Consider the following 10,889-nt stretch of genomic DNA (forward strand, 5'->3'; position numbering starts at 1 on the left):
GCTAAGTGTTAATGGCCTGTTTTAGGTTCCAAAACCCCCTCTCCTCTCATCCTCAGTACTATATGCTCCTTAGAAATATGTAGTGTAATGTTTAATTGAGCTTCAGAAAGAGTTTGACTCTCAAATCTGTGTACTCCATTAGGAACCAGTGTTGGAACCAATTCTGAAATTTCCTGGATTATACAATAAAATCAATAGAAAACCCCTGAGATGCAGATACGGATACATTTAGCATTTTAAAGTGTATTAGACAGTGGCACGTTTTGGTTTAAAAATGAATCATGGATTTAAAGTACTAAATGAACAATCTGGTGTTTTGTGATTGTTAATATATATTTTAATCAATAAAGCTGAATTAGAGTATTTAACAAGTAACCCTGCATTTATTTGGCAAGTATTTCAATGACACGTCTTAACAGTTTGAAAAATTTATTTGGTCAATTATCTAAATATACTGGAAAAATGCAACTGCATACTGTATGATGGTACTAAAATAGATGTTTTTTTTTTCTTCAGCTCTTTGGTTTATTACACTGTTAAGTGCAGCATTAGAAAAATACCATGTATCTGTGAAGGGTCTGGAATACAAATGCATTTACCATGTACAGTAATATTTAGCTGATCGAAAAGTAACAGAGCTAATATGTTGTTCAGTCACTAAAATCACATGGTTATAAATTCTACTGCTACATCATTTAATAAGTCAGCAGTTCATGTGCGATTACCTCACATTCAGATTATTACAGAACCAGAATACTTCAAACGGAAGATTGTTTTTTTTAAAACACCTTATACTTGGATTCATAAATGTGTTTAAGACAAGTTCAGTTACAAAAGCCTTAGTCTCTGACAGAATCATAAAAAGAAAAAAAAACAGAATCTGCAAAATTCAACCGAAAAAAGAAAAAAAAACATTAAGGGAGACTAACATGAATTTCTGATACATTATTTCTGAGTGTTTTCTCCACAAATACAATCAAGAAATCCATTTGTCCGCTGTATCATTCTGCTTACAACCACAAGGAAATTAGTAAAACCAGAGATGGCATGCAAGAACACAAAGCGGAATATATATTATAAACATTAAAAAATAAGGGAGTTCCACATACAACAATAATAATAGTATTAATAATAATACAAGAGCTGGTGAATGCACTTGTCCTTTGGACAAGATTTCTATACATGAAGAAAAAAAACTCAAACTGGCGATTTTTCTAGTTGACTATTGCCTTATTACAAGTGCTGTTTGCTCGACTGAGATGTGTGAGGAACAGTCCACATATTCTGTGGATTCATTGCTGGTCAACATGTCTCAACACAGTGTCTTCATCTTTCAGTGAGCAACATGCTCAGTAGATTTGTAAATAAGCTGATGTTGCACCATCTTTCCACTTATTCACCTTGTCTGTGATGATAGTGCGGCAGAGGGGGCAGGTCCTCTCCTGGTTAAGCCACTGGGCTATGCACTCCTCACAGAAGATATGCTGGAGACAATCAAGTGGTAAACATATTACATAGATATTCTTGGCAGGTGGCTTACAAAAAAGTACATGCATTATGTCACACTTCACTAATATATAATAGGCTTAAAACAATGTGTGGCAAAAGTAGCGTCTGAATTCATGAGATTCTGAAGTGTGCATAAGACTTTACTATCCTATGAGGCCACGGGAGACGATTGGTGAATGGCAGTGAAGTGACACAAACGGCAAATGTAGCATGTCCAGATAACATTTATTCATACCATTCAAGAGAGTGATTTCACTCTGTATAGAATTTTCATGTGACCATTAAAGGGATTGTTTACCAAAAAATAAAAATGACCCTATAATTTACACACACTCGAGCCATCCTAGGTGTATATGGCATTCTTCTTTCTGACAAATTCAATTGGAGTTATATATTTTAAAAATAAATATTTTTAAAATATATTTATCCTGGCTAATCCAAGCTTTATAATGGCAGCTCAAAATTTGAAGCCCAAAAAGTGCATCTAGCCATTATAAATGTGATCCACACAGCTCTGGTGGTTAATAAAGGCCTTCTGAATTAAATCCATGCATTTGTGTAAGAAACTTTATTAAGTTAAATATCTGGCAGACCGCCATCCATATTCAACAAAGAAAGTGTAACACCGGTCCACTGGAAGCTAGATATTTGACTTTGACATGTTAAATATCTAAATATGGGATCATTTTCATTTTTGGGTGAACTATCCCTTAATATCAGAGATTCGTGAACATGCAATTGTGTTGTTAAATTCTTTAAATATTAACTTAAACCTCACATTTTAGGTCAAATGTTTCGACTGACAAAAACAATTCAATTCATTCAAAAGATATTTTTACAAAACCCTTAAAATATTACAATTATGTTTCTATAGAGCGGATAGAAAAAAATGATTTGTAAACTGCAGTGCTTCTGTTTAATAACACAAACTACACAGAGTTAACAAGCTACTTAATTCTTGTTAAGAATGAGACGGAGCCTGATGTTAGCTTTTGTAGTCATTGCTATGGAGGTTAAAAGGGCTTGACATCAGAGGTCAAATAACATTCTCACCTGACACACGAGGACCCGAGGCTGCTTAAAATCCGCCTGACAGATCGGACAAATGTCGCCTGCCTCTCTAACCTGAGAGGGACTGGCTGGAGCTCCGTTCACCTTTAAAGACAGGTAAAAAGAACACAATATAGCACATGACATAGAAAACGAGATATTTCTGTATAATTCAACTATTTCTCTTACAGATTGCACAATAAATATTAGGAGCATAAGCTATATTTTCTACCTCAGAACTGAAAAAGGTCCGTAATGTTTTCTTCAATGATCCCGACAGTTCATACAGTGCCAAAAGCTAAAAGTGAGAGGTAAGATCAGATTGATGAATGTCTTCTAATAACGTATTCATTTCTTATTGTGATGATTATGCAAACCTTCATTATGAGGTAGAGCAAGGCTAGCAGGAGTCCCAGAGTCAGACCCACTGAGTTGTCCATCTCATCATAGCTGACCAGATAACGGAACCAAAGTGGGACAGGAGCAATCACCTGATATAGCTGACCCATCTCCTCTAGGAACATGTACCACTGACCCTATGGAGAGCAGGATGAATACGATAAAGCTTACGTTCATCTTCATTCAGTGCAGCGAATGAAATAATGTTACAAATCTTACTCACCCTTTGCCGGTACGTCATGAGCGGAGATGGGACGAGGAGAATAAGACACTTGAGCCCCATGAAGAAAAACTTCACGATGAAGTTAGTCACACCAACGCTCCATAAAACCTCCCAGAAGTTTTGAAAATCTATCGTAGCGTTGGCAAAAACGAGGCTGAAGGACAAAAAAAGAAAGAGTGAGCCGGTGATCTAGTTGATATATTGCACTAAACATGGTACATTACAATTAAGGGGTCAAGTGAGGTTTGGTGACAGTGTAAAGCACTAACCAGCGATACAGTGACTGAGTGTGAAACGTGAAGAACACGAGGAGACTGGAGGACGTGAGGAACAGCAAGAGCCATGCACAATGCAACTTCCTCCTTCGGTCCTTTACACAAACAAAAGAGCCTTCAGATTTTATATACACACTACCATTCAAAAGTATGGATTTTTTTTTTTAATAAGAGATGCCCTTTATGCTTACAAATGCTGAATTTATTTAATCAAAAGTGCATTAAAACAATAATATTGTGAAATATTATAACAATTTAAAATAACTGTTTTATATTTTAAAATGTAATGTATTCCTGTGATGGCAAAGCGGAATTTTTAGCATCATTAGTGTCACATGATCCTTCAGAAATCATTGCTGATCATATGCTGATTTGACATTTCTTGTTATTATCGATGTTGAAAACAGTTGTGCTTAATAATAGCTTAATATTTTTTTCAGGATTCTCTCATTAATAGAAAGTTTAACAAAACAGCATTTATATGAAATGAAAATATAACATTATAAATGTATTCACTGTCACTTTTGATCAATTTAATGCACCCTTGCTGAATAAAATTACAATCTTAAAAAAAAAGAAAAAAATGTTTGTGTATAAATATTACCTAAATGTGAAATACACATGAAATGTGTATTACCTTATGAAACGTACACCTCTAATCATATGTTTTAATATATTTTATTCACCATAAACACATCATTGTGAATTTCTTCAGTTGAATATAAAATGATATTTTGAAGCATGTTGGAAACCAAACCCATTTACTTTAATAGTATTTTTTTTCCTTCATTAGGGAGTCAATGGGACCTTTGGCCTGTTTGGTTGCCTGTATTCTTCAAAATATATTATTCTGTGTTCAGCAGAAGAAAGAAACCCACATTGAAACAACACGAGGGTGAGTAAATGATGACATGGTTTATACTTTTGGCTAAACTGTCCCTTTAAGCAAGCAATTATCATAGTTCACAGACTATAACCATACTTGAGAAGTGTTAAGTACTCCATTACAAGGCAAACTTGAGTTCACATATGAGATCATACTTACGTGGAGAAAGACTTGCGTTTGAATGCTTTTGTTGACGTACATGAAAGTGGTAAACAGACCAACTGCAACAGCCAGACCTACAGAAAGAAAACACCGACATGTGACAGGGGTCATGAACTTCACACTTAACTACTGCAGTCAGTCAAACATACCTAGGGCGTGCTGAATGACTAATTTCGCCGAGAGAATCACTATGAAAGGAAGACTTTTCTTAAGCCAGCGGAGGAGATAACGAAGCTCTGGTAACGAGCTGCTGGATTCTCCGGATTCCAGGTCTGACTCTCCGCTGTCCGGCTCGTGGTCGTGGCTGTGCGTGTGTCCGTGTGTATGGGAGTGGCTGTGGCTCGCCGTTCTCAGCCTTCGCGAAGTAGCACCACGTCCACTCGTAGACCCCGATGAGCTCCCGATAGGTACCCGAACGTCCTCGCCTGGTTCCGGCCCGCTGGAACTTCCAGCCCCCGGCATTCTTGCGAGCAGTTCTGGCTGCAGGGTCAATGACAGCCCGTTCCCTTCCTGAGGGCTCGGATCGGGTTGCATCGGGTCAGGTGAATCCCTCAATTTAAACGCTCTTCTGGACTCGCAATTTGTTCCTCTGTTGAAAAACAAAGCAAAATAATAGATCATAAGCCGCCAGACACAAATATTAAAAACTCTATTCACATATTAAGTTGTTTATGTTATGTATATAATGTAATAAGAAATACATTGTTTTAAGCTTCATGGTTCTCTCACTGGCAGGCGGCGAGTGTAAACAAAAAGAAACGAGCGAGCGAGCGGCTGTGTAAACGGGGGGGTCTTGTGGGTGGGAACAGGAAACTAGCTCCTCTCTCCAGTCACACCAATGGTCCAATCTGTGCGATAAAAAGCATGATTGTGTTTAGCGTTTGCAACTATACAAAGTAACTTGTTGATTTATTTGCGCATCGAATTATAGATTTAATTATTTAGGCTATACTGGCTTGACAACGAAAATTAAATACAAATGAGTTTTAATTAGATTTTTGATACAGTCCATGCTTTCCAGAATGAGGAGATGAAATTGCATTTGATTTATTATTTAATAATTTGATAATTTGAGCAGCTGTTTTGACTTGAGACTTTGATTTGATTTAATCTTTTTTAGCATTTGAATTTGAATTTTGTTAGGGGGAAAAACTCTAGTAACTGGAATTTAAAAAAAAAATAATTTTTGGGAGGGCGGTCAAAGTTACTTTATTTTAATTGCTTTCTTATAGAACTGCTTGTTTTATTAAAAATCATTATCGCTTTTATAGCCATGATGTTCTTATATCCAGAGATGGGTAGTAACCATTGATCTATAGAAATCTATATATAAATGTTTATTCACCATATTCTTCAAAATATATTCTTTTGTGTTCAGCAGAACAAAGAAATTCAGTAATGAGAGTAAAAGATGACAGGATTTTCATTTTTGGGTGAAATACCCCTTTAAGTATTTGTCATTAGGGGCCAGTTGTTGAACAAGTTCAGTCTGGAATCTCTGGATCAGAATTATCTGGATTTGGAAATCCCATGTTTTGCTATCCAGATACTAAAGTAATAAAGTAAATTATGCATAATTATATGAATGGGCGTCGGAAGCAAAATAAAAAAGTGGATGGGTCCTCTCCCACATATTAGGGGCCTTTTCTATGTAAACACACACTAGACATACGTATAACTGTTGTGCTCACATTTCATGTCTTTTGCAGCATCTCATGCTCAAGTTAAATTGGTACAACTTTTAAAAACTTGTCTCGAGACTTTGCGTTTTTCTCCATTCCACTGCCCGTGTCTCATGTTTTTCCAAGCAAAAAGCATTTTGTGTGAATGCGCCCTTAAAGTGACAGCAGCGTAATAACTTAATGCCACTTGTGCCCTTAATATTTATCAAACAAATGTAAAAGAGAAAAGCATTCTCTGCTCTTTAATACAGATTAATTATATTTCATTTATACAAATAAATGTCTGTTTGAAAGAGTAAAGAATATATTTTATTTATATAGCGCCTTTCCCAGGCTCAAGGTTCATTGTACAGGAAATATATTGCATAAATGTAGAACATAGACATACAAATATACAGAAGAAGAAAAAACATGACGTACGCAAGTTTTTATATGGAAAATATATCATTCATTGAGAATAATACCATATGTTCTTCTTTAGGAGAAGTGGTTTTATTTAATTTTTAGATAAATTAAGACGTTATGCCACAGCAGTTAAATCTGTGTCTGTCTTGCATGTTCATACTTTAATAGCATTCATAATAATAGGTTTTAGATGTTTTCTCCAGGAGTATATAATGGATTTAGAGAAATGTAGAGAAATTCTAAATGAATGCATTACAACTTAACTAAATCCATTTGATTTAAAGCCACAATATGTAAGATTTGTGGATTAAAATATCCAAATCCACTTGAACAATGTTTTATATTTTGTTGACTTCTGTACTTGCATTATCCCAAATATTTCTGAGAATGTTTAAATCCAGAGAAATAAGCAATTTTAACCAGAACACCGACCGTGTCCGTTCATCACCAATCACATTCACTGACATCATACCCATGCCTATCGATCTAGCTTACTGCAGTGTGCAATTAGTGTCTCATAGCAGCCGCCGGGTGAATATTATACCATTACAACATAACTTTCAACACACTCAAAATAACATATCTAATATGATAAAACAGCGCTGCATTACCCCACATACACATGAGCAGAAGAAGCGGAAGCACTCGTCTGCGGTATAAAAGCTTAGTGGCGTCATCAAGCTAAGCCTCTGTTTTTAATAAGCGACCTCTAGCGGCGAAAAATTACATATCGTGCCTGGTAGATATGTAACTACATATTAGATAGATATGTAATATGTAAATTACATATCTATCTAATATAGATTTACTTGAATAACATCTTAACTAAGATTGAAACTAAAACTAGTCAGATGAAATTTTAGTCAAAAGACTGACAAAAACTAAACAAAAAGCTCCTGTCAAAATTAACATTGGTTCAAATCTACCAATCACTCTATGTTGTTCTTTCGCTAACGTTTCCAAACTGTATATTGCAAAAGTCATCGTAATCGAACTTATTTAATAACTTCCACTCCACTGTTAAACTGTAACGTTAGCTATCTCCAACTTTTGGCCCACCCAAAATGGAAATCCTCCGGTACAGTAACGTTACAGCACAGCAGTTTTGCTCAGTCGTGTGAATCCACGTAAGTTACACATCTGTTTACACGATTATTCAAGTGCCTAAAATGTATATGAACTGACCTAAACAGCGGGGTTAGACAGAACATATTCCATAACTGCATATTATCTCTAAGGTTTGTATACTGTAAGGTTCGTGGTGTCTGAAATGTGTTTTTAGTTAAATAACTTGCCTGTCATACTGCGCACGGAGTTTCATGATAAAGCACCGATCTCCATTCTAAAGCTTATGGTGGTGTTTGAATGATAAACACAAAATAACGAGAATGCAAACAAAACAGCTCATGGGCTAAAGGGAGTTTAACTTCAGCTTGACATTGTTCCGGAAGTCTTCTGGCCTGCCTGACCTGCTAAAGGGGAACCTGTGGCGCTGCTGGAGAGCAAAACAAAAGGCTCCCTCGTGCCTTCAAAATAAAAGTCCCTAAATATATATACATTCTGTCTTCATTTACTCACCCTCATATTGTTTCAAACCCATTTTTAATTATTTGAAACACAAAATAAGATGTTAAGTACAATGTTAAGAATGTCTCAATCTCCATTTATCTACTTCATTTAGATATGTTTCCCCATATAATGTGAGTGAAAGTATGCCTACTTGGAGAGTGAGAGGCTGTCGTTCTCGTTCTGCCTAATGTTTTAATGTTGGAGCAGATGACCCTGAACTAACCTGCATTCAGGTTTGTTGATGATGTTCTGGATGGCTGATAATGTCCACTGCCCTCATGCCTGTGCATGTTGACTGTTTCATCAGCTGGAGTTCATTTAAGCAGTCCCACTGCTTTATCTTTTAAATCACTATATATATATATATATATATATATATATATATATATATATATATATATATATATATATATATATATATATATATATATATATATATATATATATATATATATATATATATATATATATATATATATATATATTGCTTTCCTCCCTACCTTATGGAGAAGGGTGCATTTTAGTTGACCTATCCCTAAGTGACCCCCGCATATATAGCGACATTAGCCAAATCAAAGTCCGGCCTATCTGAACTCCTCCAGTCGCGTCAATGTCCACTTGACCCCACAACATGGTGTCTGTCCAAAACTTCAAAATAGATTTTGCCCCTGATGGGCTATCACCTTTCTCTTTCAGATTGTCTTGCAACAGTCACTTTGCTGTTGCTCAATGTCTTTGTGATTATTACAGCTTAGCACGGTACTAATAAACCTCAGCTAAATTGTTTTGCAGTACTTAGACTTTTAGGAAGGAATATTCAAGGTTAAATACGAGTTGTTTCATTCACAGCATTTGTAACCGTTGATTATAGCTACCACAAATTTCGACTTGTTTCTTGTTTCTCTCTCTCTCTCTCTCTCTCTCTCTCTCTCTCTCTCTCTCTCTCTCTCTCTCTCTCTCTCTCTCTCTTTGTAGCTTTAAAGTTGATTTTGTTACAAAATGTCATGTGAACAAAGCCCTTTAACCTTTTACACAGAATATACACATTTTTGAAATACACATTTTACACATAAAATACATTTTTTACACTAAAATTATGTTAACATTAATATTGATTACATCTTCCGGCCTCATTCACTTCTTGTAAGTGTCTCTGTAGCCCAGTAGTTGTTACTCACGTAGAAGTCCGTAAAATTACATTGTTTTGTTCTTTTTTAAATAATTTCTTATTCTAAATGCTCTTTTTTATGGCATTTTTTTGTATCCTATATTTTAGTAATAATCATTAATTAAATATATAATTCGAAAGCTTACGAACTTTCTGTGAACACCGTTCTGAAATCGTTTCATTACCATGGAAACGGTACTCAAATTTCCTCTAGCAGGCTCCTCCCCTGTGTCATTTTCACATTTAAAAAAAAATATTTTAACTACGCTATAATCAAAATATGTTTTAATCTTGACAAAACACATATGGTCGGAGAGACTCAAGTTTCCATATTTGGTGACTGTTTTGTAATGGAAGTGATATTTGGACAGAAATGTACAGGAAAAGGCATTTAAAAAACAGTCAATGGAATGTGGATGGCACCCGGTGGCTATTTTTGGTACAGCGCCTAAAAAAATCTCAAATCTCATTTGGAACACAACTTGGTTAGACATATGGCTTTGATTTTATAGTAATTTTATAGTACATGTTTTTGGTAAAATATATATTTACAGTTCATTTAAACTTCCATAACTTGTTCATACTTTCATATTTTTAATTGCTTTCACTTCAGCAATAATCTGCAGAGTGTTTTCTCAGGTTATATTCCAATTCATTATTGAATTACAGCCATTTAAGTTTGCATAGTGCAGGGAACTGGGTGTTATAGGCAGAATTCTGCCATCTGTTGGTTAGAGAGAAAAAAATGTGGAAAAATAGTGGTAATTACCATATCTGTCCAGCAGGGGGCCATAGAGATCCATTCATTTTTCTGGATGTGGCTACAGCGTTTGTGATTAATATGTTGTGAATATACATACAGTGTATAATGATAAAATACAATAAATCAGTATTTTTGTCAAAGTTTAGAATGTTTTGTTGTTGTTTGAGGTCTTTTGAAGTCGTGTTATTGCAATAATGCCACATAAGTTGCCCCTTAAAGACAAGACTTGATTGTAATCACATATGCCGTGAAGCATTTTTTACTTATTTACTGCTAAATTCATCAACTACACCATTAGCATGCACATGAAATATTACATATACACACACACACAGATATATATACTGTGTGTGTGTGTGTGTGTGTGTGTGTGTGTGTGTGTGTGTGTGTGTGTGTGTGTGTGTGTGTGTGTGTGTGTGTGTGTGTGTGTGTGTGTGTGTGTGTGTAAATTATTTTACAATTCATTACTGAATTGTAAGTAAACAAAAAATACCTATATATAATTTGTATTATTAAAATCTATGCTTTTTGTACAACCGCCCTATAAAACAGAAAACAAGTATAATTTAACTGCTAAAATATTTAACGTCAGCGCACTTATAACAATAGCTACGATAATGTCTGCTGGTGTGGACGCTAATATGATTATTATCATTATAACAAAACGCTACATTTTGTAATTTAAAAGTCCCTAAGTTTGTTTAACCTTTTTTTCCTGTTTCCTTTGTTGTCTAACCATCACACAGACACACACACACACACACACACACACACACACACACACGCACACACGCACAC

General features: G+C 35.3%; 1 protein-coding gene across 2 annotated transcripts; it reads right to left on the reverse strand.

Annotated features, from left to right (window-relative positions):
• Window positions 1–412: 412 nt before the first annotated feature.
• Window positions 413–8,069, reverse strand: rnft1 (ring finger protein, transmembrane 1). Of its 2 annotated transcripts, XM_067432540.1 has the most exons (10): window positions 7,887–8,069; window positions 5,206–5,352; window positions 4,654–5,093; window positions 4,502–4,578; window positions 3,451–3,551; window positions 3,182–3,335; window positions 2,937–3,095; window positions 2,792–2,857; window positions 2,563–2,664; window positions 413–1,484 (listed from the first exon to the last, which is right to left on the reverse strand). In XM_067432540.1, the coding sequence occupies exons 1-10, from the start codon at window positions 7,910–7,912 to the stop codon at window positions 1,350–1,352; spliced, it is 1,407 nt and encodes a 468-aa protein (XP_067288641.1). In that variant the 5' UTR covers window positions 7,913–8,069; the 3' UTR covers window positions 413–1,349. The 2 variants fall into 2 exon arrangements, with proteins under 2 accessions (XP_067288641.1, XP_067288642.1); XM_067432541.1 differs by lacking the exon at window positions 5,206–5,352.
• Window positions 8,070–10,889: the final 2,820 nt, after the last annotated feature.

The sequence above is a fragment of the Pseudorasbora parva genome, chromosome 23 (assembly GCF_024679245.1).
Source record: "Pseudorasbora parva isolate DD20220531a chromosome 23, ASM2467924v1, whole genome shotgun sequence".
Lineage (NCBI taxonomy): Eukaryota > Metazoa > Chordata > Actinopteri > Cypriniformes > Gobionidae > Pseudorasbora > Pseudorasbora parva.